General features: G+C 58.0%; 3 protein-coding genes across 12 annotated transcripts; 1 reads left to right on the forward strand and 2 right to left on the reverse strand.

Annotated features, from left to right (window-relative positions):
• Positions 1-5226: 5226 nt before the first annotated feature.
• LOC104051372 (C-type lectin domain family 2 member D-like) lies at positions 5227-16337 on the reverse strand. Of its 6 annotated transcripts, XR_010376394.1 has the most exons (6): positions 13270-16337; positions 11401-11771; positions 11189-11292; positions 10224-10790; positions 9528-9579; positions 5227-8524 (listed from the first exon to the last, which is right to left on the reverse strand). XR_010376394.1 is itself a non-coding variant. In XM_064474058.1 (5 exons), exons 1-5 carry the CDS (start codon positions 13292-13294, stop codon positions 10637-10639), a joined length of 561 nt encoding a protein of 186 aa, XP_064330128.1. In that variant the 5' UTR covers positions 13295-16337; the 3' UTR covers positions 8720-10636. The 6 variants fall into 6 exon arrangements, 3 of the variants coding, with proteins under 3 accessions (XP_064330128.1, XP_064330129.1, XP_064330127.1); XR_010376393.1 differs by having other exon boundaries at positions 9528-10790; XM_064474058.1 differs by lacking the exon at positions 5227-8524 and having other exon boundaries at positions 8720-10790; positions 11401-11585; positions 11679-11771.
• A 154-nt stretch (positions 16338-16491) lies between these two features.
• LOC135317637 (C-type lectin domain family 2 member D-like) lies at positions 16492-20470 on the reverse strand. 2 transcript variants are annotated; one of them, XM_064474051.1, is made up of 6 exons: positions 20350-20470; positions 18984-19417; positions 18584-18679; positions 17569-17750; positions 17036-17136; positions 16492-16861 (listed from the first exon to the last, which is right to left on the reverse strand). In XM_064474051.1, the coding sequence occupies exons 2-6, from the start codon at positions 19120-19122 to the stop codon at positions 16690-16692; spliced, it is 690 nt and encodes a 229-aa protein (XP_064330121.1). In that variant the 5' UTR covers positions 19123-19417; positions 20350-20470; the 3' UTR covers positions 16492-16689. The 2 variants fall into 2 exon arrangements, with proteins under 2 accessions (XP_064330121.1, XP_064330122.1); XM_064474052.1 differs by lacking the exon at positions 20350-20470 and adding an exon at positions 19522-19545.
• A 1680-nt stretch (positions 20471-22150) lies between these two features.
• Positions 22151-26409, forward strand: LOC135317642 (C-type lectin domain family 2 member B-like). 4 transcript variants are annotated; one of them, XM_064474066.1, is made up of 6 exons: positions 22151-22257; positions 24066-24540; positions 24844-24939; positions 25358-25539; positions 25972-26072; positions 26247-26409. In XM_064474066.1, the coding sequence occupies exons 2-6, from the start codon at positions 24402-24404 to the stop codon at positions 26359-26361; spliced, it is 633 nt and encodes a 210-aa protein (XP_064330136.1). In that variant the 5' UTR covers positions 22151-22257; positions 24066-24401; the 3' UTR covers positions 26362-26409. The 4 variants fall into 4 exon arrangements, with proteins under 4 accessions (XP_064330136.1, XP_064330135.1, XP_064330138.1 ...); XM_064474065.1 differs by having other exon boundaries at positions 22158-22257; positions 24270-24540; XM_064474067.1 differs by having other exon boundaries at positions 22182-22257; positions 24275-24540.
• Positions 26410-27179: the final 770 nt, after the last annotated feature.

The following is a 27179-nucleotide window of genomic DNA, read 5'->3' on the forward strand; positions in this document are numbered from 1 at the left end:
GCAGGAAGGGAGGGAGGGAAAGAGAGAGGGAGGGAGAGAAAAGGAGAGAGAAAAGAGGGAGAGAAAAGAGGGAGAGAAAAGAGGGAGAGAGAAAAGAGGGAGAGAGAAAAGAGGGAGAGAAAAGAGGGAGAGAAAAGAGGGAGAGAAAAGAGGGAGAGAGAAAAGAGGGAGAGAAAAGGAGAGAGAAAAGAGGGAGAGAAAAGAGGGAGAGAAAAGAAGGAGAAAAGAGGGAGAGAAAAGAGGGAGAGAAAAGAGGGAGAGAGAAAAGAGGGAGAGAAAAGGAGAGAAAAGAGGGAGAGAAAAGAGGGAGAGAAAAGAGGGAGAGAGAAAAGAGGGAGAGAAAAGAGGGAGAGAAAAGAGGGAGAGAAAAGAGGGAGAGAGAAAAGAGGGAGAGAAAAGGAGAGAGAAAAGAGGGAGAGAAAAGAGGGAGAGAAAAGAGGGAGAGAAAAGAGGGAGAGAAAAGAGGGAGAGAGAAAAGAGGGAGAGAAAAGGAGAGAGAAAAGAGGGAGAGAAAAGAGGGAGAGAAAAGAAGGAGAAAAGAGGGAGAGAAAAGAGGGAGAGAAAAGAGGGAGAGAGAAAAGAGGGAGAGAAAAGGAGAGAAAAGAGGGAGAGAAAAGAGGGAGAGAAAAGAGGGAGAGAGAAAAGAGGGAGAGAAAAGAGGGAGAGAGAAAAGAGGGAGAGAAAAGAAGGAGAGAGAAAAGAGGGAGAGAAAAGAAGGAGAGAGAAAAGAGGGAGAGAAAAGAGGGAGAGAAAAGAGGGAGAGAGAAAAGAGGGAGAGAAAAGAAGGAGAGAGAAAAGAGGGAGAGAAAAGAGGGAGAGAGAAAAGAGGGAGAGAAAAGGAGGGAGAAAAGAGGGAGAGAAAAGAAGGAGAGAGAAAAGAGGGAGAGAAAAGGAGGGAGAAAAGGAGAGAGAAAAGAGGGAGAGAAAAGAGGGAGAGAAAAGAGGGAGAGAGAAAAGAGGGAGAGAAAAGGAGGGAGAAAAGAGGGAGAGAAAAGAGGGAGAGAGAAAAGAGGGAGAGAAAAGAGGGAGAGAAAAGAGGGAGAGAAAAGAGGGAGAGAAAAGAGGGAGAGAAAAGAGGGAGAGAAAAGAGGGAGAGAGAAAAGAGGGAGAGAGAAAAGAGGGAGAGAGAAAAGAGGGAGAGAAAAGGAGGGAGAAAAGAGGGAGAGAAAAAAGAGGGAGAGAAAAAAGAGGGAGAGAAAAGAGGGAGAGAAAAGGAGAGAGAAAAGAGGGAGAGAAAAGAAGGAGGGAGAGAGATGAAAAAGGAGGAGAGAAGGAAAAAAGGGAGAGGAAAAAAGAGAAGGTTAAAGGGAGGTTAAATATTAAGAGATATTAAAAGAAAAATATAAGTTATGAACTATTTACCATCTAAGGGTTTACGAAGGGAGACGACGGTGCTAAGGGGTGAGGAGCTGTCGCCGCAGAGAGGGAGCAAAGCCCCCCGAGAGGGGAAAGCAAAACTGGTGCATTTAACCTTCCCCACCAGAAAAGCTGCTGGGGGGAAGCCAAGCACGCGAGAAAACTGCCCGGCGGCTGCTGCCAGCAGCTAGTTTTGCTGCCTGGAGAAACAACCTTTGCCTTCAGTTCCTGCTTTGCCCAGAACAATGGTCAGGTTTGAACAGGTTGCAAGGGTTTCATCCCCTCCCTGCATCGTGTTTACGTTCGAATTATACACTAAAGCCGTAAAAAGCCTATGGAGAACTTGCCCGACAGGCTGGGCTTTGTAGAACAGCAGCGCTTCGTGCCGGGACCAGGCTCTAAAGTCACGCAGGGGCAGGGTTTGGCTGGAAACAAAGCAGGGGAGCCCTGCGCGGGGGGATTTGCAGGAGGAAAAGCTACTGCTTGGGGATGACCGCGGCTATAAGTGCTTCAGAAGCAGTTTCAGGGCTAAATCCGGTGTTGGAGAAGAGCCAATGTGGCCCGCGAGGGTGGGCGGTGAAAGGGCGTTGCGTCCCCATCCCTGGAGGTACCCAGACCTCATGGGACAAAGTCGAGGCTGCGTCGTAACAAAGCCCAGATTTTGTCCTATTCCTGAGCAGGGTTTGGGGTGGAAACGCTCCAGGCCTGGGCCGGGAGAGCTGTTACTTGTTAAGGCAGCAAGTTAATCGAGAAATTAAGAGTATTGGCCTGAGCTACAAACCACCAGCTCAAGCTTTCGGTTTCCCTATTTGCTGTTAAAAACGTCTCTCTCGCTTTTGTTTCTGCTTTATGACGATTATTAAAAAAAAAAAAGAAGCAAAATTCTCAAGAAAATCGCAGAAATTCGTGGGTTTTCCACCCCCTCACCTTCCCTCCTCCCCCAAAAAATAAAAATTAAGAGGTCACACTGGGCAGCCTGAGCTCCTGAGCAGGTTTTATCCCCCCCACCCCCGAGCCTACAGTGGTCTCCAGCCGAACCACTCCAGCCCCCCCCCAAATTCACTGTTAATTCCACTTAATCGAAACAACTCTAAGTCCTTTTAATCATGTAATTATGCACCTCTTTTTACCGTGGTTTTCTTAATTCCCTTCCAGAGAAAGCCACCCATTTTAGCTGAAAAGGGCTGAAAAATAGATCAGCACTAAAAAACGTTGGCAAAGCAGCAAAACAGAGGGGAAAAGAATTAAAAGCAGCTGAAAAAAAACCCAAAACATCCAGAAACCCAAAATAACCGCAATACAAGAGGCAGGAAGGACAGGGCACCCGCGGCGGCAAAATATGTGCTAAAACCAGCTGAAAAATGGTGAGTTGGGGCGGGGTTGGTTGTTTTTCTTCCTCCCGCCCCCTCCTCGCTCCCATTTATCACATTTAATTGAGCCGGTTGATTGTTTCAGCCCCCGGAATAAGCGACCTCTCGCTGGGTCGTGGTCCCCAGCCAGGACTGACTCAGCCCCAGGTTTTAAGAAGCAAGACGACGCTTTTATTCGAACTCACCCTCCCGGTAGCTGCTGTCCTGACTGTAAATAACTTCCTGAGTTTCCCTGACGCCCTCGCTCGCGGGAGCAGCGTCTCACACCCTCCAGTCCAGCCCTCAGCCGCTCGGGGATGGCTTCTCGGGCTCGTAGGCAAGGCAGGGGGGCGAGGGACCACCGCAAGAACCTCTCGGGCGCTCTAACCTTTACGCTTAAGCGTTTCCGAGCAGAAAGAGGATTCCCCCCCCCTTATTTTTGTTAAATAAATCCAGACGAGTGGTGATTCTTAACTGGCGGGTGAAGGCACCGTTCTTGCCCCGCTCCCCAAAGCTTCCCGGTCATCTTTGCAATTCCTCCGGCAGGTTCCGTGGTGCGGTTTAGGCCGCACGCAAAGCCAGGCTCAGGCGGTGCTAGTGCGGCTTTGGCTCAGCTTTACTTATACCGGCAGAGTTAAACCCGAGGTGCTGCGCTTGCTGCTGCTCTTCTCCATCCGGAAGCAAAAGCAACAGGCTCCAAGGGGAAAAAAACAGCCCGGAGAGAGAAGAAAATGCTCCAAGGAGAAGGAATTGCAAGAAGGGGTTTTAAACCCGGTGCGGGGAGCCCTGGAGCCAGCGAGAAAAGGCGTGGGGAGACTGCGCTGCCCCGGCAAAGCCCCAGTATTTGTCACCGCGGAAGTAGCGAGGCCTGTTGTGACAGGACGAGGGGGAATGGGTTTAAACTAAAGAGTTAGGCCGGACCTAAGGACGAAATGTTTCACGCCGAGGGTGGTGAAGCCCCGGCCCAGGCTCCCCGGGGAGGTGGTCGATGCCCCGTCCCTGGAGACACCCAAGGCCCGGTTGGACGGGGCTCGGAGCGACCTGCTCTAGTGGGAGATGTCCCCGCTCGTGGCAGGGGCTTGGACTCGATGGCCTCAAAAGGTCCCTCCAGCCCAAACCACGCTCGTTCTGTGAGTCTATGTAGGCGTTTGAGGCCTGGGGACGTCGCCTGCCTGCACACGCAGCGTCTGGCCGCCTAAACCAGCCTCTTTTAACCCCTCAAATAAAAGGATTATGGTTTTTTTTCAGGGACGATGACTTTGATGCTGACTGGATCCTGGTTCATCCCATTCCCTGCCTCATGGGAATGATAATTTCTTCATTTCCCACCAAACCAGGCGTTTCTGCCCTGCTTGATGCGTGACACCGGAAAGACGGGACCGGCCTCTCCTCCGGGTGCACGGGGAAATAGGACGAGCCGCAGCAAGGATCATTCCCAGGAGCTCAAGGTATATTTTCCTTCTTACTGGGGTGCGTTTAAGGCCAACCCACTGGTTCTTATTGTCATTCCCCCGCCGGTTTCTGCCTTCAAACCCTCTTGGCACCACATGCTTGGAGGTACACAGCGCTGCTCTGCGTGGTCCCCGAATTTCTGCGAGCGTTAGAGACCTTTGGGGCTTGGGAAGGGCTTTGCACCCTCTGTGGCGGCTCCCCCCCACCCTTTTTCCCCAGGGAAGCTGCTCACCCTCCCCATGTGGAGATAAATTAATATGTATTATAAATGAATTCACAGAATCCCAGACTGGTGGGGTTTTAAGGGCCCTCTGGAGACGATCCCGTCCCACCCCCCGGCTTGAGCAGGCACCCCCGGAGCAGGGGCACAGGGCCGCGTCCCGGCAGGGGGTGAATGTCTCCAGGGAAGGGACCCCCCCAGCCTCATCCTCCTGACACCGACCCACCCGCGTCAAGCTGATGTAAAACCTGCATGGAAAAAAAACCAATCTTGCTCCATGGTAAGAGGAGAAAAGAAGCACCAGCTCGGCTGGAGTTGAGCTTCCTCGACGGCTTGATCGGTGTCATGTGCCCCCCACCCCCCCTTTTAAACTTTTATCCCTGTTTTAAAATAAAATAAAAAGCAGCAGAAACCCGCAGAACTGCCCCTAAGAGACCCACGCCCAAACCTTGCCAATTAAAAGCCTGCTCAGGCGCCTCCCAGACCTGCAAAGGCTGGAGAAGGCGGGCGGAAGCACAAACGGCCCTCCCTGCCCTGTACGAAGCTTTGCGCAAGGGCTAAAACCAGTAACCGTGGGGAAAACACCCCTCCGGACCAGTAAGATGAGGAAGGGTCATAATCCACCAGCAAATCACAGGGTTGAAATGTTTCAACAGTAACTTCTGGGAAACGCGAGGCTAAGGAGGAAGAAGCCGCCCCCAACAATATTCTTCCGAGAAATGGGATGCTGAAAACTCACTCAGTATCCAAGGAAAGGGCTGTGTCTGTTTTCCCTGTATTGTGAATAAGCCTCAACAAAAATGGGGCGATTCGGATTATTTCTGTGACCGGAGCATTAAGAAGCAGCGGTTTTGTCTCACGTTAAAGCGTTTAGTGCCCGGATAATAAATTCTAATTCTTGGCTGCTTGTACAGGGGGGGTTATCGCCCTTTTTCCCAATAAAAGGGGAAATAACAGCAACCCCATCCCTATTGCACGGCCAAGTCGACACCGAGGTTGCCTCACCCCAGCCCGAGCAAAGGAGGAAGAACTTTCTGGTTGCTTTTTCCTTCTTTTGCTTCGTTATTTCATAAGAAAAAAATTAAAGAAATCTCACTTCTCGCTTGAAGGGTCACAAGCAACGCTGCCATTCGGGAATCGGAAGGTGGAAGTACCAAGCTGCCCCCAAACCAGCCGACTCTCGCGGTCACACGGCCACCGAACGGCCAAAAGGATGGCACGGCCCCCTTGGCCTTTCTGCCGGGCCCCAAATTCAACTCTTTTCAGCAAAATTCCTGCAAGCGAATGCCGCGAAAAGCCTTTCCCGCCTCGCGGAGCGGGAGGCGACCGAGACGCTGCCGGGGTGGGGGGTGGAAACTCGCACGTGGCCGCCGGTTTTGATGTTTGCTGAAAAAAAGACGAGGCGATTCAAAGAAAACTCGGGCGTCCGTCGAAAAGTCGGGATCCCTCGGCCGCTCGGCGCCGGGATGTGCCGCAGCGGAGGGAGCCGCCGGCGTCTCGGGCGAGTGAAGGGATTTCGGGGATGGGGCTGAGGCGGCAGCGAAGGTGGAGGAGGAAGAGCTTGGAAGGTTTTCACCGTCTTTGCCTCGAAGAGCATCGGACAGAGCGGTTCTTCACCGTGCAGACTCGTGCAATCCCTTCTCCCAGCCCTTCATTCCATCGATTTCTTTTTTTTTTGTCCTCCCCACCAGAAAGGGGGCTTTTCTCCTCCCCACCCCTTGGCTCCGCCAGCCTCGTTGCTCCAGAGCAACGACTGAGGTGGAGAAGATGCAAAAGCTGCCCTGCACGTGAGCCCAAATACCTCAACGAAACCTGAAGTTGCTCTGATAAATCCATAATTTCTTGGAGGCAATTAACGCCCCCCCCATGGTTTTACTTCCCCTCCGATGCCCAGAGGTGGAAAAGGGAGAGGAAACACGCAAATCAGCACAATTAATTTGGGGACGAGCGATTAGAGGAGGAACTCGCAGCTGATTTTCACACTGACACCATGAGCGCTGCTGAGACCCCCCTCAGGCTTCTCCGCTCCCGGCTGAACAAGCCCAGGTCTCCCGGCCGCTCCTCCCACGGGCGATGCTCCAGCCCCCGACCAGCTCCGCAGCTCCCCGCCCTTCTGGAACTGGGAGGGGGGCCCCCAGAACCGGCCGCAGCCCCCCGGCCGCGGCCTCACCGTCCCATCGCCCCGGGCTCCGGTGACGCCGTTGGCCAGGGCTGGCCCCAGCGCAGCCCCCCGGGGAGCACCGCGAGGGACGGGCTCCGCCAGGCCCTGCCCCGCTGCCCCCGACCCTCTGAGCCCTGTTGTTGAGCCACTTCTCTGTCCACGTCACCCTCCTCTCGTCCACCCCACGCTTCCCCGGCTTGTCCGTGAGGGCGTTACGGGGGACGGTGTCCAACGCCTTCCTGGAGTCGAGGGCAACAACAGCCCCTGCCCTCCCGTCGTCGACCCAGCCCGTCACCGCCGCAGCAGGTCACCCAGCGCCTCCCCTTCTCTCCCAGGGATGGAATCCCAGCTTTGCTTTATTTTCCTTGGTTTTTTTTGGGGGGGTGGAGGCGGGTAGCTTTCTTCTTGCCCTCCTTTTCTCGCTCTCCTGAGCGTGTCCGTCTGGCAGGTTTGAGGTGCGGGGCGGCGGGCCCTGCGCCTACCTCAACCAGGAGAGGATCAGCTCGTCCCTGTGCCACACGATGAAGCACTGGCTCTGCAGCAGAGCCGACGACTACGTCCTCTGGAAGCAAAGGACGTAGCTGACCAGCAGCGCTCAGCTCTGCCAGCAGCAGATGGAAAGAAGAGAAGAGTTTTCTTTGGAAAAATCCCACACCAACATTTATAAACTTGTATTTTCATTGCGCTTCCTGCTGAGACACGCCAGAATATCATTAAAGCTGGCATTTCTGCTGGATCAGCGCATCACCAATAGTTTATAGAGCATTTTCCACGAGCTTCCAAAAGCCGTAGTCTGCCTCCAACCAGACCCTGCCCCATTGATCGTGAATCGACGGATGCAGCAGCGCGGGGGGACCCCGCCGGTCCCCAGGTGAGGATGGACACGAGGACGCATCGCGGTGAGCAGAGACGGCTCCGTCATCCCTCTCATCTCATCCCCAGCACGCGTTTCGGCGTGGCAACGAGCTGGAAGAGACCCTGGGTGGCGCCTGCGACGAGCCCCCAGCCTCCTCCCGGGGGGTTACTCCGGGTGAAGCCACCGAGGATGGAGGGAGACGTTGCAAGAGGGCTCTGAAACCCCCCCCAGCTTGTTGGTTCGCCCACAAATCAGACCGTCATCTGCAACCTTAAACGCTGAGCAAGAACTACTCATCATCGTTTAAAAATATGTGGGGTTTGGAGCTGATTCTCCCCACATCATTAGCCTGACTCCCCATGCTGGCCGCCCGGACCCCCATCGATTCACCCACCCATCGCTATGGGGAGACGCCTCCTACTCCCTTTTATTTTGCACTTGAAAAGGGTCCAAGGCTTTGAGCCGGAGGCATGGGAAGCTCCCCAAACACCCCACAGTTATTCATCTTATTAATTATACACCGAACAGCAGCGAGCCCTGAAAGGGAATCGCCCCAGTTTCCCTCCAACCGGTTGCTCTCGGGCCAAGAAAATAATAGCAATAAAAATAATCAGATCTCAAGGCTCAAGCGCCGACCGAAAAGGAGACGTGGGATCAGAAGTTCCTATTTTAGGTTTCTCTCGTTATCGGGAAGTTAAAGCAAGCGATTCCCTCGGACAGGGGATTTGAGCGGGGGGTTTTTTCCCCCCCTCCCCAGCTCATGGTACAGAAACGAGTCACCTAAACCCCGCCGGGTTTGCCCAGCCCTCGGCACGTTCGTGGTGTCCCCGCCTGATGGCTGAACGCTCCGATTCAACGGCTCCTCACGGCAACGCCGGCTTGGGAAGGCGCTTTGGGGGAAATCTCTGCCTTTATCAGCAGAGGGGCTACACCAGCTTTCACTTACCCGCTCCCAGCGGCTTCCAGCAGCCGTCTTCATCCCCAGCTTGGGTTCATTTCCTTTGAATCTGGGGGTTTATGCTGAAAGCAGAAAAACCACGGGCAGCTCCACGGTGATGCGCCCGCCTCCGTAAGCAACTAAAGCAGGGGATCAGCCAAGAGATCCGACTCTTCACGCGCCCGATCCCGTCCTGAAAGCAAAAATCCCGCGTAGGAAGCTGCGTTATACCTCGTCCTTTATTTTCTTGGGGAGCGGTGCTGGCCTTTTGGTCACCCCCATTCCCGGGAGAGAAAGGGGGTGCGTTTCAAGCATTCGCCGGAGCACAGACCCACATGGATCTCCCGCAAAATTTGCCTCTAGAAAAACCAAACGAGCCAATTGTGGCTTTTCTTTTTTTGGTAGCTGGATGCGATGGGTTTTGTGCTTCCCCGCGTCGCCAGCTCTGTTTTTCTCGCCTCTCTGCGGTGGGATGGGAGCAGCGCCGAGACCCAAAAAGCTGCTAGGAAAACACCCCCAAAATGAACTGGCATCCTACAGATTGCAAGCACGGCACCTCCTTGCTTTGTGCTGCTGGTTAAAAGCAGGTAGGAGAGAAAAATCAATATATACATATAGGTCTGTGCAAGTGAGGGCTGTGGCTGACCTTCCCTTCCCGGCCTGCGAAGCACCCACGCTGCCAGGCAGGATTTTGGGGGGGGGGGGGAAAAAACCCCCAATGCGTAAATCTGAGCTCAGGGGAGGTTAAGGGAGAAGGGCAAAAACCTGCTGCCCCACGCGTGGGCTGCCAGGCGCCCCTCTCACCCCAAAAACCCGCTGTTCCCCTGCCCACCACCCCGAAGATGAGTCTCCCGCCTCTTTCAAAGCCCCCAGTCTGCGGCTGGGATGTGCCAAGCTCATCCCAGAGCAGATCCCCCCTCCCCGGGCAGGATCAGCTCTGCGCCTCCATCCCTCTTCTCGCAGGCTTTGTCCGGGAGACGACGGGAAACCCCTCCCGAGCATCAACCAGAGGAGGGGGGAAGCAGGCGCCGCGGGAGGGATCCCCTTCGCAGAAAGCCTCGTGAGCGCCGCCGGGCTCCTGCTCATGAGCAGGTCGCAATAAACACATCCCAGGGGAAATGTTTCCCCTCCCAACGCTCACCACAGACCTGGCTGCTCCCCCCCAAAATCCCTCTGGAGCCGGCAGCAACACTCACAGGAGCGAATTAAACCGGAGCCACACCGGGTTCGGTCTCTGCAGCCCGGCTGCTAAACGGGGAGAAGAGAGGAAAAGGTAATTAAGCTTTTATTCCTATTTTACACCCGAACGCAAAGCGCGAAGGCAGGGAAAGCTCAACCCATTAAAAAGCAAGAAGTTTGACCCAGTGGTGGTATTTTCTCACGTTGGGGGGGTGCTGTCATAGCCACAGTGACCCCAATATATATATTAAAAAAGGCATTTTCTGATAGAGCTAATATTTATTAGACCAAGTAGTGAACACACGGGGGTCTGGGGAGGAGAAACAGGCTTTTGGGGGAGCACAGCCTCCCCCACCACTTCTGCTTCCCCACCACGGCTGGAAAAACCAGAGGCAAACGGGTGGTACAACCCCCTGCTCGCAGCTGAGCTCACAACTGCTGACCCAGTTCAGGTGTTGGGCAGGGGAAAACACTTTAATGAGATAAATTCTGTTACTGGAAACACAGGGTCCAAGGGGACGACCCCAGGCCATCCCGGAGCTCTCTGGGTGCTGGGGTCCCACCAAGGCGGACGCTCGTGCCGCGATGCGGCGGGGGGTCAGCGCCTCCCCCACATCCGCAGTGTTCCGGTGCGCTGGGTTTGGGAGGAAAAAAAAAAAGCCACTGAGATTTAAGCCAAAGGAAGACGAGCAACAACGGGACAGACTCGGTACCGGGTGATTTGCCGGGGTGTCAAAACACAGCCCGGAGCGGCAGGTCGGCGGCTCCTCGCCGAGGCCGGGGGGACTCCGAAGCACTTCGCCTTCCTCTCTCCACTTTGCCTTGCTGCCCCTCGCCTCCAGCTCCTCCAAACCCCCCCAGAAACCAAAGGCACCGAAACCAGCAGGGCTGAGCTTGGCAGAACAGCAGCTGCCGGCAAAGCGGGGAGGTTTCCAAGGCTCCTGAATATTCCCAAGCCTCCCTGTAACTCCGAAAGCTGGAAGAACACTAGAGGTCAGGCTACAGTAAGGATCCTTTGGTCACAGCTCCGTGTCATTGTTGAGATCCTGCTTTTGTAAGTTAAAAATGAAAATAAACCTAAGCCACTGGGACACTCGCTGCCGTGCCGCGAAGGGAGGGGGATATTTCAGGTGAAATTCAGGTTTTCTGAATCCTTCCGAATCCCGCTGGGACGCTTTTGCCGGTGGCTGCAGACAGAGTATTTCATCCGGGAGCACCGGTCGCTGCTGATCCCGTCAGCGTTGATGTAGGCACATTGTCCCGTGCCCCGGACATCGAACCTGCACCAAAGAGCAGAAGGAAAACTCAAAGGGAAGGGAACGGGTTGCTGCCAGCCACGGGCCGTCGGCTGAGCGTCTCCCGTACGGGCTAACGGTGCTGCGAGGAGCGGGGACCACCCTTCCCGGCAAAGCACCCGCCCCGCGCGCAACAAAAACCGCCTCCCGCTCCACAAAGGTCCCGCGGAGGGTCAGCCAGGGCCGCCCTCGACCCCCTGCCAGCATCTGCACCGCACAAATCCACGGCCTGAGCTCCAAGCGCTTCAGCTCAAGCAAGAAAAGCGGCGATTTAATTGCTCCCACCTCATTAAATGTATATATGTGTCTCTTCTTGCTTTCAAAACCCTGACCCATCTCAGCCCAGGACACGGTTACGTTCTCCAGAAGAAGACGGGACGTACGGGTTGTTGAAGAGAGACCCGTTGAACCATTTCCAAGGCCCAGAGCCTTCCCTTCGGAGACCGACCCAGTAGTGCAAGGAACTCCCATAGCGCAAGAGAAAATGCTAGAGGGGGGAAAAGCAAGCGTCTTCACGCTACACCCTCCAGGGGAATCCCAAATCTGCTTCCCGAAAGCCACTGACACACCAGTTCCTCGGGGATTTCGCATTTACCAGCTCCTCCATAGTGTCAATGGTGGCCAAATGGGCTCCAAGAGAAAGGCAGGATATCCGACTCCTGTTCCAGTCTGCTTCATCCTCCATGAAGTAAAAGCACTTCTCCCTGTACCCGATCCCGTTCTCCAGGCAGCTGGGAAGGACGGGCGAAGGGCAGGAAGGGCAGGACGGGCATTTCTTAGCTGGAAATAAGCAGGACGCGGCCTGGTGACTCGGGTTTGCTCCAGGGGAGGTGAGGACGTTGGTGGTGGGCACCTCCATCCTCAGCCACTTACCCGCCAGCGCGATGACGGTGAGGAGCAACGCTGCTACGACCACAGTGACCCCGATGGGGACCTTTTTATCTTTAATGCACTTGCGGCTAAAACCTGGGGACAAACCGCGTGGAAGGGGCACGGCCGGCAAACCCGTGGCACGAAAAGCACCCCAAGCCCCCCGCACCTCTTTTATTCCCCCCACAGGTGCCTTCAATGCCTTTAAATACAGCCACAAAGCACATGGGGGGGGCCCACAGTGGGGTGCAGGCTCAGTTCAGGGGGTGCATCGCAGTGCTTTCAGCAGCCCCCAAGGATTTTTAGGGCTGCCTGACTTCATTGCATCCTCTCCATCCCCCCCTCAACCACGAGAGACGGGGGCCATCCCCCAGACCCACAACTTGGGCTGCCCCGTGCCTCCTGCAGCTTGCGAACAGCTTCACCTTCCTTACATCCTCCTCCTCCCCCTCACCCCAGCTATTTTAACTAAACTTTAGCTGCCCACGTCACGCTAAGCCCAGCCACGACCTCCTGAACATCCCCAAAACAAGACCAGGGCTTACTGGTCCCTTCCTCCCCTCCGTGCTGTGACAGCGTCGTTACAGCAGTCGAGCCTTCGCCCGAGCAAAAGCAAGGAGCCCGTGCAAACAAAGTCTCCCGGGACAGTCAAGGGAAAAAATAGCGTTTCCCCTTCACCTGGTTTGCAGGCACGGCAGGAAGGGAAACGGGATTTCCGCCTTCCAAACAAAACCAGGCCTCGCTTTGTGTTTTCCCAAGCCAGCCTTGATTTTGTCAGCTTCTGCTGGCTCTCTTTGCCCTGGAGGGGCCTCGGGCCTCAATTACTTCCCCGCTTCTTCAACCGCAAGGTGTTCTCGGCTCCGATCCCCCACTCCAGGACCCTCAGGTCACCCCAACGTGGTGCTGGGTGGCCCTTCAAACCCACCCAAGCCACATCTCCCGGCCCAAAGCACAGAAACCACCCTCTCGTCTCCCCATCATACGCAGGGCAGCTCTTAAAGCCTCGAGGTGTAAGAGAACAACCCCCTCTTGGAAAGAACAGGTATCACCCATGAATCTAGACGCCCTTCTTTTTGATCAAGCACCGTTTCATGGTTTCGTATTTCACCTAAGCTTAGGGACGGGATATCTTGGCCATCACCGATTATCCATGTACTGAAGGACAAGCGCTCCTTTTAGAAGAAAATTAAGGGAGGTTGGCAAGCGAAAATAGCCTTAAATCGTCCCTGTGTAACACGTGACCAGATATGGGTAAGGAGGGTTAGGGGACTTCATCTGTAAAGACCAACAAAGAGAGGAAGGCATGTGCGGAAGGATCTGAAGCGGAGCCAAGAGGAGTGACTTAATGCAACCTATTTAGAGTAGAATAAACATGCATTAGATGGGCAGAATGTGTATGGCCTTATCGTATAAATATAACGAGGTAGCCAGCTTCGGGGTGCTGGATTTGTGGGAAACCACCGAGCACCCAGGCTCGCGCGACGCTGAAATAAGTCAGCGACGTCGCTCCTGGGCACGTCGTTATTGACTCGCTGCAATCGGGCGACGGCTCCGCTGTTCGGACAACACGGGAAAGGGGATGGTGCCCGCGTACCTGCATCGCGAAGAGCTTCTGCCATCCCTGGCGCCGCGGAGGGGACAGCAGCGCCCTCCGGGGACAAGCACGGCCCTCAACTCCACCAGCAAGAAGGCGAGTGGGGTCAAAAACACCTTGAGACAGCAGCACGGCACCAGCCGGGTCCTGCTGCGGCCCAGGGCTCTGGAGGACGCTCCTGCAGTGGCTAAAATAGAGACAAGCAGCTCACAATCCCTCCAAAACCTCAGTGCTGCTTGTCACAGCCCTTTTTTCTAAATCCCTTGTTTCCCTCAAAGCTCCTTTTCTCCGTTTTCCAGGTCCCAGCCTGCATTCGCTCTGAATTATTGCTTCTCAAAACCTCCCACGACCACATATTTTCCTGTGTCGCTCTTGCAAACTGTTTCTCTCAGTTCTCTGGGGTTTTGACCTTTCCCTGGGCACGGCCTTTTCCCAAAGCCAACAGCAAAACGTTGACAGATTCAGGGCTCTCCTCAGAGAAGCAAAACCAGGAACTTTCTGTAAAGCGTTCACATTTACAAGAAAAACAGGTGCTGTCAATAAGCCCTTGAAACCAACAGCTGCGGCTCCTGACAAAGAGCCTCAATATTTACTGAAACTAGATCCACAGCCCTGAGATCAGACACACAGCTGGTGTTCCTGTTCAATATCAGCCTGTAAATACAATGCACTTTGGACTTGCCTCAATTTGCAGCAAATATTCTCCAGGTAAGAACAACCTTCACGTGTTTGCAAAGGTAAGAACCAGAAGGATACTTTTTTTTGTCCCCCAAACACTGGATTTTTGAACGGGGTTTAATTAATGTAGCATTTCGCTGCTGTCCCCAACACCTAAACCCAAATTACTCCTGCCCCAGGCTGCAGCTTGGCACATTCTGGAGTAAAACAGCAGGTGATGGAGGAAGATGAGGACAAAAGACACCAAGCAGGGAACAATGGAGGCAACCGAGCATCAGGAAATACTCCCAAATACACTGGGCTTGGGGGAAGTAAAGGACTTTTGTGTCCCAAAAAGCATATCAAAAATATTACAGGTGAACACTCTTTGAGTTCATGGCCTCGGCAGGGGAAGCTTCCAGCAGAGGACAGATAAGCTCCCACGGAGCAGCTGACTTCCACTGCCCATTGTTTCCTCTGTGGTAGAGAAAAGCACGCAGATTTGCCCCCTTCCGTGCCCAGATGAGGGATTTAAGCACACACAGGGATGCTCTCTGCTCCCAAACCTCAACTTTATCCCCCGCCTGCAGGACTGGAGCAAGAATCCAGCAAACTGGGACCAGCCAGAGGCATCTAATACCCAATACTGCTCAAACTCACCCCTTCCCGCGATGCCCGAGCCGGGCTCTGCTGGGCCTTGCAGAATCAGAGCAAAGCTACAACCCGGTCAGGAATTCCTCTCTCTGTTGGATTGGGCACAGCGACCTCTGGAACTGAGAAGCAGGCTCAAGACTAAACTTGCTTCACCCAAATCTCCCACCACACGACGCTCTCCTACCCCCTTTTCTTGAGGTTTTTACCCCAGGTTCATGCCCCGTAACTCACCGCTTTGTCCCAGGGAAAGGCAGTGGCTGCGAATGTCTGGAACGCCACCAATTTCAGCTCTCCCAGCTCCAGGCTTTTCAGCCCACGCTGAGGCTGCCCCGGCGGTGGGTGGAAGCACGTTGGCATCCTCGGATTGTCCTGCCCAGGGTGTCCCTGGGGTGGTGACAGGCTGAGAGTGCTTGAGACAATCCCAGAATCCCAGACTGCCGGGGGTTGGAAGGGACCTCTGGAGATCAGCGAAGATGCTCTAGTTCCCATCCTCTTATCTCCTACAGAAAAATACGTAAATATGTAAAGCTTTCCATGCATTCTCCAGCCAAAATAAACACTCCAAGGCAGATCAGCAGCTCATCCTTCAAAGCAGTTATCTGTGAAAACAGAATCCAGAGGAAACACTCCACCCACAGCACCATCAAAACAAACCAGCTCAAAGCCAATTTCATTTCCACGGTATTTAGCACTGCTCATCTCCCTCAGTGCCCCCAGCGCCCGTCAGGGCGGCGAGGGGGTGGGAGCCCCTCCAGCCTTTGCACCTCCGTGTCCCCCGACCCGGGTGGCAAAAGGCGGGGGGCAGAAGCAGACACACGGCTCCCCCTTTGGGGCTTTTCCCCCTCCTTGCCTCTCTCCCAGCTTTTTTGCACCACCCTTAAATGACTCCCCACCCCCACTCACACTCCTTCTTGGATTAAACCAGCTGCTTCAGTAAATTCCAAGATAAAACCCAGGGGCGGGCGGGCAGCAGCGATGGCATCAGCTGATGCTGCGCAGCGTCACCCAGCAGCCACGAGAGTGACACGGATGCTCTTTAGGTGACCTCCACCTGCCCCCCCCACCAGGAAACATTTGCCGGCGCCGGGCCAGGGCCCCTTCCCCGCTCGAGAGGTTCCATTCCTTTTTACGGTACAAGTATTAAAAAAAAACAAACTACACCCCAAAACCCCACAGAGCCAAACCTCCTGCCGTCTGTCACAGGCCGTACAAGGCTCTGGACCTGACTGGGGATGGTGGCTTCTCACCCCTTGTTTTCAAGCACAGCGAGCTGGGGACAGGAGGTGCTCCACGCAGGAGGAAGAGTCCGCAGAGGCGCCTGTGCCTGTTCGCTCGTGCAAGGCCGCATTCGGGGGCTCTCCTCAGGGCCCCCCTCACCCTGATCCCCCCACAAGCTGCTGCTGCAGGAGCCCCAGAATCAGCTGTGGGTGGTAGAGACCAACTCAACCTGGCCGGCGGGTGAAGAAACCTCGCTGCAGCCCCTGCGAGGGCAGGGATGGTGTGGCTCTGCGGAAGAGTGGGCACCAGGGCTGCTGCAAACAGCCCCTTCCCAGTGCTCCCAGTCCCTCCATCCACAAGCATCCCAGTTCAGGCAGCTGTTCTCATGCAGCGGGGACGGAGGGGGCTTTCAGCAGAGCACGGCCCGGGGGAGCCCCACAACTCGCCTGGGCTCCGGGCAGAGCCAGCACTGCGGGACAGGCTCCAGCAGAGAGCGCCAGCCATCCCCCACCAGCCACCGGCACCCCACGCTGCCACGGCTCGAGGGAGAAGACCCCGGGGGCAGCCGCCATGTCGCACACGGGTACCCCAACGCTCCCAGAGCCAGGACGGAAACTGCACCCGGGGACCAGGAGGGGAACGGACAGGGCGGCCTTGAGCAGGCACCTTCCCAAAAAGGAGGGACACCCGTAGTAGCTTTGACTATTTTAATAAAATTAGTAGAAAACCAGCATCATTGGGTGCAACCCAAGGGCTGCTGTGGGGTCCCTTCCCTAGAGACATTCACACCCCGCCTGGACGCGGTCCTGTGCCCCCGGCTCGGGGTGTCCCTGCTCAAGCCGGGGGGTGGGACGGGATCGTCCCCAGAGGTCCCTTCCAACCCCCACCAGCCTATGATTTTATGATTCTGTGATTCTCCAATTCTGTAATTCTGTGATTCCGTGATCCTGCGATCACTGCTTGGGGCTTGCTGCAGAGATAAGGCCGCTGCTGCGAGCAGCTGGTGCTCCCAAAAGCATGGTCGTTCAAATACACACACTCTCCTTGGCCCCACACTGGGATCCTGCAACAAGAAGGGAAGACACCGCTGGGACCCTCGCGGTAGCGCCGTCCCCTCAAGCAGCAGGAGACAAGCGCTGCCTGCGAGGGACAGGCCCAGCAGACACGGCCCAACAGGCCCCTGCCCCCCCCGCCGCAGGACGGTCGCCCCACGGCCCCGGCTCGCCACGGGACTCACGTCTCGTTGAGGCTGCTGCCATCCACCCACTCCAGCCGCTCGCCCCGTCTCCGCAGCCCGAGCCAGTAATCAGCATTACCCTTGAGGCGCCGGAGAAACTCCTGCGGAGGAGAGAGAGGGGCCCACAGTCAGGAGCTGCTGCCAGCCCCACGCCACTCACTGCCCCAGCCCCACGCCGGGCCCTGCCGGCCTCGCAGCCAGCCCCAGCCCCGCACTGCTGCCACCGGCCGGGGCACAGCACCAGCTCCCACCCCACGCCTGCTCCAACAAGCTCCAGAGGCTCCTGGAGGAGCTCACCAGCCTGCCCAGCGGGGCTGGTCCTGCTCTGCAGGAGCTCTGCCCTGCTCGGGGTCCGGCCCAGCACCGCGGATGGAGGGAGCTCCACACCGCACCCCGTGCTTCCCTCCCTCCAGGGCCCCAGGGCAGAACTGCATCTCTGTCCCTACAAGCACCTCTCGCCTGCCCAGCGCCAGCCCCAGCGTCTGCACCACCCCAGAAACCCCCCTTCGCCCCCACAACAGCCCCTCACTCACCAGTTCCCACGGCCTCTTCAGCACAGCCAGCGAGGCCCCGAGTGAGGAGCACGTTTCCTGGCCCTGCTCCCAGCTGCCCTCCCTCGGTGAGAGATAGTAGCAGACCCTCTGGTACCCAACCCAGCCGTCAGGACAGGCCAGCGCTAGAGCCGCCGGCAGAGGTGGATTCCCTTTAGGCTTTCCTGCTCGAGAGGGAAGGGGAGAAGGTCAGGGCATTGTGCTCCACACGGACCGGGGCACACAGCTGCGTGGGGCAGGGAAGGAAGCAGCCCCAGGCTCCCCACACTGGGATCCCACATTCGCTGCCAGGGACCTGCAGGGCACAGACACCCCACGCCTTAACAGCCTGCCCCATGGCACGGCTCGGGGTGTCCCTGCTCCTCTCCAGGGCCCCCCAGGGCAGGGCAGGGTGTCATGGTTTTAGCTGGGATAGCTTTAATTTTCTTCACTGTAGATGGTGCACTGCTGTGTTTTGGACTTAGTATTAAAAGAATGTTGATAACACACCCATGTTTTGGTTGTTGCTGGGCACTGCTTGTACTAGTCAAGGAGTTTTCCTGCTTCCTGCTGCTGAAGGAGAAGGTGAATGGAGCCACTTTGCAGAGGTAAAGGCCATCCAGCTGGCCTTAGACATCGCTGAACGGGAGAAGTGGCCAGTGCTCTATCTCTGTACTGACTCCTGGATGGTGGCAAATGCCCTGCGGGGGTGGCTGCAGCAGTGGAAGCAAAGCAACTGGCAGCGCAGAGGCAAACCCATCTGGGCTGCCGCACTGGGGCAAGATATTGCTGCCTGGGTAGAGAACCTGGTTGTGAAAGTACATCATGTGGATGCTCACGTCCCCAAGAGCTGGGCCACTGAAGGGCATCGAAACAACCAGCAGGTGGATCAGGCTGCCAAGATTGAAGTGGCTGAGGTGGGTCTGGACTGGCCCATGACACCTCAGGCCATCAAGGGACACACGCAACATACAGGTGGGCTCACGATCAAGGGGTGGACTTGACCATGGACACTTACCTGACACTGCAGCAACAGCCACGCACAGAGCCATGACCAGGGCCACGAGCACCGCCAGCACCAGGGCGCAGCGCCAATGGAGCTCACGCCACTCGCCTGCGGGAGGAAAAACCCACCCACAGTGAAGGGGGTGCTGTGCCAGAGCAGGCACGGCCCTCGCATCCCCCTCACCCCCAACGCCAGCTGCCCAGGGAAGGCCGGAGGGACCCCCAGGGGACACCCCGCAGCAGGAGAGCTGCCAGAGGCACCGAGAGGTGGTGGGAAAAGCCTGCTACACACCACCCCACGCGGACTGAGCGGAAGACAAGCCCTTTCCAGGCAGCTGCAAGAAGCCTCACACTTGCCAGCCCCACGGACACTCTCCCCTCCCTTCAGGCCACAGAGCTGGCCCTGCACTCACCCAGAGCTCTATAGGGTGTCCTTTTGCAGGTGTCCCCAGGCACCTCTGGGTGAGGGGATGCCCCTCCGGCCTGGGGACTCAGGGGCTCCTTAATAGTCTTATCTTTGCAGCAGAATCCCTTCCTCTCTGCTTTTTCCATGACACATTGAAAAGAGGAATGTCTTTCTTTCTGACTGGCAGGATGTGATGCCCAAGGCCTCACAATTGCTCACAAAGCCAGTTTCAGGCTTATTTACAGTTTTAACTCCAAAGCTGTCATCCTCAGAGAGGGAGAGCGCAGACAACGTGTTGAGACACCAGAGCAGATCCGGACGGTTTGTTCTGTGCACTGACTGGGGCCGTGCTTGGATTGGATGAAGGGGACTTCAGCAAAGCTTCTCATGGGGTCATTAGGAGACAGATTGTATTCACGGTGAGGGAGGGAGCAAGGTACACTGGGGAGGAAAACATACAGCCTGCAATTGATATTCTCTTCCCCACTTACCTGACAGAGCCCTGCACACCTGCCCCATCTGTCAAGACAGAAACCAAAGCTCACCCCAGCACACGGCACAAGTTCCCTCACCCAGAAACTGCCGGCACAGGAGAGCTGCAAAACACGCTCAGCTCGCACCAGGGACAGAACCGCGGCCCCCCCGGAGGGGTTACGGCAGCTCCTGCCCAGGCAGCCTTTAAAAAAAAAGCTTACTTTGGGCTGTTTATCAAAAACCCGCTGGTTCTAAAAGCAAACGATCTCCCGCATGGCCCCAGCGATAAGCGAGAGCCAGCGGACGCGGAGGCGGGGTCGGATATTCGGTGGGGCCCTGGAGGGGAACTCGCTGCCCCGGGAACCCCCGACAGACGAGGCGCTCCCAGGACCCGCCGCAGCCCCGCGGCCGGAGGGAGCGGGGGAGGCCCGTCACGCCGAGCCCCAGCTCAGCCGGCAGAGCCCCGGGCGCCGGCACCGGCAGGACCGGCAAGGAGAGCAAAGGCTCCCCAGGGCCCCTCTGTCCCGCGGGGAGGAACCACGACAAGCCACAGCTGCGGGGGAAGGGGCTCCTGAGCAGGCGCGCCCCAGCGCCGGCTGAGGGGACGGCGAGGAGGAGGCGGCGGCGGCCACGAGCACCCGCTCCCTCAGCGGCCCCGGCGGGAGGCGGGAAACGGGGGCACGAGGGAGCGCGAGCCGCCGGCCCCCCTCAGCTCCCCACAACCGGCCCCCCTCAGCTCCCCACAACCGGCCCCCCTCAGCTCCCCACAAACGGCCCCCCTCAGCTCCCCACAAACGGCCCCCCTCAGCTCCCCACAACCGGCCCCCCTCAGCTCCCCACAACCCCTCTTCCGCCGCAGGGACCCCCGAGCCCGAGCAGAACCGACGGCAGGTCCCTACCCGCGCTGCGGCGGTGCCCGGGATCCACCGCCGCCTCGGGGCGGGCTCCGGACGCTGCCCGCGGCCCAGACCCCCACCGCGGCTGAGGCAAGACTCACACTGAGGGAACGCAGGCTCGTGCACACCCAGCTTCGTCCGCACCAATCAGCGCGCAAAGACGAGGAGTGGCGGCGGGAGCAGCCAATCAGAGAGACAGTGAGGCGGTGCCATCACTACTTTGTCCAACGGGTAACCGTTACGAAGAGCCCTGGCTTGAGGCGGGAACTCGGCCGTTCCCGCCCCTCGCGCCCCCCTTTACTTCTGCAAAGTAACGGGCCTGGGGAGATTTCCTGCAGATTTTGGGATGAAATAAAGCAAATTGAAGGGCAGCCCAGCCCTGGAAATGAGGCCTTTGCTCTTCCAGAGTTTGGAGCTGCATGTGGGGCATAAAGGATCCCCCCGGACAGCCCCGATGCCGCCACCACCTGCCCCTCCTGATGTGTGCGCAAACGGTGTCGGCATCGTTGGTCATGAACTACAGGGACGTGGGGATGAACAGACAAGCAGCAACAATAATGCGCGGACAGAGAGGCTTTGCGAGGTTCAGCAGCGATGAGTCACTCTTAGCAAGGGTGTTCGTCATTAGGAACATCTGCTTTTTGGCCGGGGGGTTCCCCGGTGGGAGGCGGGAGCCGGGGGATGCTGCCTGAGCAGGGGGGGCGAGGGAGGCAGCTCCCCACACCCCAGTGGGGCCATTCCCCTTCTGCTCACCTCACCCCTGGGGATCCACCCTGCTCCCTGCAGGGTTTGTTTTTTGCAGAAGGAAAACTAGAATCAAGGAATTTGTTTTGCACTATGTAATCAGCTGATCTAGGCTCATCTGCTGCACTGCTGGTGTGGCAGAGGAGTATGTTTGCAAGGGTTGTGGCCAAGAGCAGGCGTTAACCCCCATCGTAAAGTCATCTTTGGGGAAGAATAAGGGAGAAAAAAGAGAAAATGAACCGAAGAGGGGTGAAATCTCCCGCTGGTGAGCAGTGGAGAAGAGAAATGACAGAGCTTTCCCTTGCAAGCAGCTTCTCCTGGGGTCCTTTGTGGGTTTTAACTGTCATTGTCATTAAGACACATCACTCATTAGGCCACCGGTGCTGATTAAAGGTTGTTTTTCCACTAAAGTGGCACTTCTTGGTCTGTTGAGGTGCACTTTATTACAGGGGATTGTTTCTCTGTTTGCTTCTGTTCCTCGTAGTCCTCGTTAGGTTTGGTAAATACACGGTTATCTTTATGCCCACCTACGTGCCCACACACAACTGCATATGAGTGATCCGTTAATCGTAGTCATTATTAATAACCAAGGTCCTAGTTTTTCCCCATTTGGAGCCAGAGAAACTATTCAAAAAGGGGACAGAAGGGATCTACGTCTCCTCCTTCTCGTTATGTGCGCACGTATTTCTTTTACAACTTTTACAACAGCGGGCCAGCATCCCGCTGCCAAGCAATGACGAACACCCTTGCTAAGAGTGACTCTTCGCTGCTGAACCTCGCAAAGCCTCATTTCCAGGGCTGGGCTGCCCTTCAATTTGCTTTATTTCATCCCAAAATCTGCAGGAAAGCTCCCCAGGCCCGTTACTTTGCAGAAGTAAAGGGGGGCGCGAGGGGCGGGAACGGCCGAGTTCCCGCCTCAAGCCCGGGATCCTGGTAACACAGGGTGGAGAAAGAAGGATGGCACCGCCTCACTGTCTCTCTGATTGGCTGCTCCCGCCGCCACTCCTCGTCTTTGCGCGCTGATTGGTGCGGACGAAGCTGGGTGTGCACGAGCCTGCGTTCCCTCAGTGTGAGTCTTGCCTCAGCCGCGGCGTGGGTCTGGGCCGCGGGCAGCGTCCGGAGCTCGCCCTGAGGCGGCGGCGGATCTCGGGCACCGCCGCAGCGCGGGTAGGGACCTGCCGTCGGTTCTGCTCGGGCTCGGGGGTCCCTGCGGCGGAAGAGGGGTTGTGGGGAGCTGAGGGGGGCCGGTTGTGGGGAGCTGAGGGGGGCCGGTTGTGGGGAGCTGAGGGGGGCCGGTTGTGGGGAGCTGAGGGGGGCCGGTTGTGGGGAGCTGAGGGGGGCCGGTTGTGGGGAGCTGAGGGGGGCCGTTTGTGGGGAGCTGAGGGGGGCCGGTTGTGGGGAGCTGAGGGGGGCCGTTTGTGGGGAGCTGAGGGGGGCCGTTTGTGGGGAGCTGAGGGGGGCCGGCGGCTCGCGCTCCCTCGTGCCCCCGTTTCCCGCCTCCCGCCGGGGCCGCTGAGGGAGCGGGTGCTCGTGGCCGCCGCCGCCTCCTCCTCGCCGTCCCCTCAGCCGGCGCTGGGGCGCGCCTGCTCAGGAGCCCCTTCCCCCGCAGCTGTGGCTTGTCGTGGTTCCTCCCCGCGGGACAGAGGGGCCCTGGGGAGCCTTTGCTCTCCTTGCCGGTCCTGCCGGTGCCGGCGCCCGGGGCTCTGCCGGCTGAGCTGGGGCTCGGCGTGACGGGCCTCCCCCGCTCCCTCCGGCCGCGGGGCTGCGGCGGGTCCTGGGAGCGCCTCGTCTGTCGGGGGTTCCCGGGGCAGCGAGTTCCCCTCCAGGGCCCCCCCCCCCCGAATATCCGACCCTACCCCTGTGTCCGCTGGCTCTCGCTTATCGCTGGGGCCATGCGGGAGATCGTTTGCGTTTAGAACCAGCAGGTTCTTGGTAAACAGCCCAAAGTAAGCTGTTTTTTTAAAGGCTGCCTGGGCAGGAGCTGCCGTAACCCCTCCGGGGGGGCCGCGGTTCTGTCCCTGGTGCGAGCTGAGCGTGTTTTGCAGCTCTCCTGTGCCGGCAGTTTCTGGGTGAGGGAACTTGTGCCGTGTGCTGGGGTGAGCTTTGGTTTCTGTCTTGACAGATGGGGCAGGTGTGCAGGGCTCTGTCAGGTAAGTGGGTGTGCTGCTCCCCTAGAGGGTGCTCCCCTATAAATTTCCCACCCATGCTCAGAGTAAGGGGCTTATTTGAGTGGGGTGTGAGGGGGGGAGCTGTCTGGGCTATGGCTGTGATTTTCAGTATTCTAATGAGGTTAGTTCACCAGAAGGACAGTTAGTTCTTATCAGCATCCCAACTAGTTCTCCTTCACTACTCACTTTATCGCCCCATTGTCCGCGTATTCTGAGGCGGGATGTTTGCTCTGATCAGTTTCTCTCAGGATAGGGAGGTATTTCTTTTACAACTATCTCTTAGCTACCTCCTCAGGTTGCCACATTCTGTTTTGCCGTGCTTACGTGGTTCGTTGTTTGTACTTAAAAGAAAACCCAGTTTTCTTTGGGATATGACCGGTGTGCCTTGTTCCTTCCCTCGGCCTGACTTGAGATTTTCTCCTAAGCACCCCGTAAGATGCTTTGCTGAGGCGCCCCTCGTGACACCCCCACCAGGATAATGGCTTCTCCAGCCCCTTCTTGGCTCCCAAGGCTCAAGGGGTCTCCCCTGTCCCTGGGGTGCCGGGGCTGCTGGTGGTGGTGTCCAGCAGCTGTGGTGAGTGGAGGAGGGCTCAGCAGAGGTGTTGGGGGGGGACCCTGGGTCCCCCATTGCCCTGGCCTGGCCCCTGCTAGTGGTGAAACGGAGGGGCCGAGCGGTGGGAAGGGGGATGCTCACAGCCGGCGAGTGCCCTGCGGCCTGTCTGGGAAGGGTGCGTGGGGGTGGTGAGGAGGGTGCTGGGGGCCAAGGGCCGGCCTGTGAGCTCCATGACGCTGTGTTTGTCTCTGCAGGTGCTCTGTGGGTGCTGAGGCCGGGCTTTGGCGTCAGAGGGTCAGCACGGGCAGGGCAAGACTGCACTGGTGTCACCTCCCTGAGCCTGGGTGTTGCCGTGGGGCCAGGGATGATCTGTGAAAACCAAGCACGGCCCCAGTCAGCGTACGGAATTAACCATCCCAATCTGCTGTTTGGTCATCACGTTTTCTGTGCTCTCCCAGTGCAGTGATAACAGCTGTGGAGTTAAAACTGTGTCTAAGCCTGGCTTGAAAGAGGCTTTGTGAACGGTTGTGACACCTCGGGCACAAGATCCTGCTTGTTGCAAGCAAAGAGATTCCTCCTTTCAGTGTGATATGGAAGAGGTGGCGATGATCGGAGGGCACAACAGCAATGAGAATGTGGAGGAGCCCCTGAGTCCCCAGGCCGGAGGGGCATCCCCTCACCCAGAGGTGCCTGGGGACACCTGCAAAAGGACACCCTATAGAGCTCTGGGTGAGTGCAGGGCCAGCTCTGTGGCCTGAAGGGAGGGGAGAGTGTCCGTGGGGCTGGCAAGTGTGAGGCTTCTTGCAGCTGCCTGGAAAGGGCTTGTCTTCCGCTCAGTCCGCGTGGGGTGGTGTGTAGCAGGCTTTTCCCACCACCTCTCGGTGCCTCTGGCAGCTCTCCTGCTGCGGGGTGTCCCCTGGGGGTCCCTCCGGCCTTCCCTGGGCAGCTGGTGTTGGGGGTGAGGGGGATGCGAGAGCCGTGCCTGCTCTGGCACAGCACCCCCTTCACTGTGGGTGGGTTTTCCTCCCGCAGGCGAGTGGTGCAAGCTCCATTGGCGCTGCGCCCTGGTGCTGGCGGTGCTCGTGGCCCTGGTCATGGCTCTGTGCGTGGCTCTTGCTGCAGTGTCAGGTAAGGGAGGAGAGGCTGCCTCCGTCCGTCCCCTCGGCGCAGAGCTGGGTGGGCCGCCGGCAGCCCGGCTGGCGCGGTGCCAGGCTGGATGCGGGCCCTTCCCCTGCGGGCTGGGGCAGGCGCTGGTGTGTGAGGCCAAGGGTGGCGGGGGGAGCGTGTTGGGGCTAGGCCCTCCAGCTGGCTGTGCCCCTGCCCTGGGGGTGCTGGGGGCCCTGGGGAGGAGCAGGGGCACCCCAGGCTGTGCTGTGGGGCAGGCTGTTAAGGCGTGGGGTGTCTGTGCCCTGCAGGTCCCTGGCAGCGAATGTGGGATCCCAGTGTGGGGAGCCTGGGGCTGCTTCCTTCCCTGCCCCACGCAGCTGTGTGCCCCGGTCCGTGTGGAGCACAATGCCCTGACCTTCTCCCCTTCCCTCTCGAGCAGGAAAGCCTAAAGGGAATCCACCTCTGCCGGCGGCTCTAGCGCTGGCCTGTCCTGACGGCTGGGTTGGGTACCAGAGGGTCTGCTACTATCTCTCACCGAGGGAGGGCAGCTGGGAGCAGGGCCAGGAAACGTGCTCCTCACTCGGGGCCTCGCTGGCTGTGCTGAAGAGGCCGTGGGAACTGGTGAGTGAGGGGCTGTTGTGGGGGCGAAGGGGGGTTTCTGGGGTGGTGCAGACGCTGGGGCTGGCGCTGGGCAGGCGAGAGGTGCTTGTAGGGACAGAGATGCAGTTCTGCCCTGGGGCCCTGGAGGGAGGGAAGCACGGGGTGCGGTGTGGAGCTCCCTCCATCCGCGGTGCTGGGCCGGACCCCGAGCAGGGCAGAGCTCCTGCAGAGCAGGACCAGCCCCGCTGGGCAGGCTGGTGAGCTCCTCCAGGAGCCTCTGGAGCTTGTTGGAGCAGGCGTGGGGTGGGAGCTGGTGCTGTGCCCCGGCCGGTGGCAGCAGTGCGGGGCTGGGGCTGGCTGCGAGGCCGGCAGGGCCCGGCGTGGGGCTGGGGCAGTGAGTGGCGTGGGGCTGGCAGCAGCTCCTGACTGTGGGCCCCTCTCTCTCCTCCGCAGGAGTTTCTCCGGCGCCTCAAGGGTAATGCTGATTACTGGCTCGGGCTGCGGAGACGGGGCGAGCGGCTGGAGTGGGTGGATGGCAGCAGCCTCAACGAGACGTGAGTCCCGTGGCGAGCCGGGGCCGTGGGGCGACCGTCCTGCGGCGGGGGGGGCAGGGGCCTGTTGGGCCGTGTCTGCTGGGCCTGTCCCTCGCAGGCAGCGCTTGTCTCCTGCTGCTTGAGGGGACGGCGCTACCGCGAGGGTCCCAGCGGTGTCTTCCCTTCTTGTTGCAGGATCCCAGTGCGGGGCCAAGGAGAGTGTGTGTATTTGAACGACCATGCTTTTGGGAGCACCAGCTGCTCACAGCAGCAGCGTTATCTCTGCAGCAAGCTGCAAGCTGTGATGTGATGGCAGCAATGGAGGAAGGAGCTTCCCCGTGCTGGGGACTCATTTGGCTTCTTCCACCAGCTGCTTCCATGTTCTTACCTCAAGTGCAGCTCCGGGTGCTGCTGACACCAGCAGCAGCTCACTGCCAGTGTGCTGGTTTTGGCTGAGAAGGGGTTAATTCTCCTCACTCTGGGGGTCGGCTGCCTTTCCGGCTTCCCGCGCTCTGCCGCGTGGCGGGGGGGGGGGGGCTGGGAGGGGCAGGGCCATGGTGGGGACGGCTGACCCCGACTGGCCAATGGCAGGTTCATTCCATAACACATGACACCATGACCAGTATATTGAGGGCGGGCAGTGGCAGCGCGGGGGCGGCGCGGCGTCGGGGCGGTGAGCGGCTGCGGCACGCGCTGTTTGTTTCGGCGGTTCGTTCCCCCTCTGCCCTCCCTTCCCCCCCCCACCCCGCGGGGCTTTGCGCCTCTCGTTGTTCTCCTTTCCATTGCATTTCTACTGTTGTTTCTTTTAATTTTATTTATTAAACTGTTCTTATCCCAACCCACGAGCGTTACCCTCCTGATTCTCTCCCCCATTTACCGGTGGGGAGTGAGCGAGCGGCTGTGTGGGGCTGAGCTGCCGGCTAAACCACGACAGTGGGGAAGAGAATATCAATTGCATGCTGTATGTTTTCTTCCCTGGCATTATCCTGAAAAGCAGGTTTCTTCACCCGCTTTGCAAAACACCGAACTCCACCAGAGCGGGTGTATTTTATTCAGTTCATTTTTTGCGTAAAGATGGGGCTGGGTGGTAACTTCACAAAGGTGCACCCCGCACCGAGACACTACAAA

This window comes from Phalacrocorax carbo, chromosome 26 (assembly GCF_963921805.1).
Source record: "Phalacrocorax carbo chromosome 26, bPhaCar2.1, whole genome shotgun sequence".
Classification (NCBI taxonomy): domain Eukaryota; kingdom Metazoa; phylum Chordata; class Aves; order Suliformes; family Phalacrocoracidae; genus Phalacrocorax; species Phalacrocorax carbo.

Excerpts from the sequence above, each read along its gene's own strand:
- LOC104051372 (XM_064474057.1), bottom strand. The coding sequence starts at position 13,294 with ATGGCAGAAGCTCTTCGCGATGCAG. Across the intron at positions 11,293-11,400 it reads TTGACACTATGGAGGAGCTG|CATTTTCTCTTGCGCTATGG; the intron begins GTAAATGCGAAA and ends TCCCCCCTCTAG. Across the intron at positions 10,791-11,188 it reads GGGTCTCTCTTCAACAACCC|GTTCGATGTCCGGGGCACGG; the intron begins GTACGTCCCGTC and ends TCTTTGGTGCAG.
- LOC135317637 (XM_064474051.1), bottom strand. The coding sequence starts at position 19,122 with ATGGAAAAAGCAGAGAGGAAGGGATTCTGCTGCAAAGATAAGACTATT. Across the intron at positions 17,137-17,568 it reads TGAAGAGGCCGTGGGAACTG|GAGTTTCTCCGGCGCCTCAA; the intron begins GTGAGTGAGGGG and ends TCTCCTCCGCAG. Across the intron at positions 16,862-17,035 it reads GGCAGCAGCCTCAACGAGAC|GATCCCAGTGTGGGGCCAAG; the intron begins GTGAGTCCCGTG and ends TTCTTGTTGCAG.
- LOC135317642 (XM_064474066.1), top strand. The coding sequence starts at position 24,402 with ATGGAAGAGGTGGCGATGATCGGAGGGCACAACAGCAATGAGAATGTG. Across the intron at positions 25,540-25,971 it reads TGAAGAGGCCGTGGGAACTG|GAGTTTCTCCGGCGCCTCAA; the intron begins GTGAGTGAGGGG and ends TCTCCTCCGCAG. Across the intron at positions 26,073-26,246 it reads GGCAGCAGCCTCAACGAGAC|GATCCCAGTGCGGGGCCAAG; the intron begins GTGAGTCCCGTG and ends TTCTTGTTGCAG.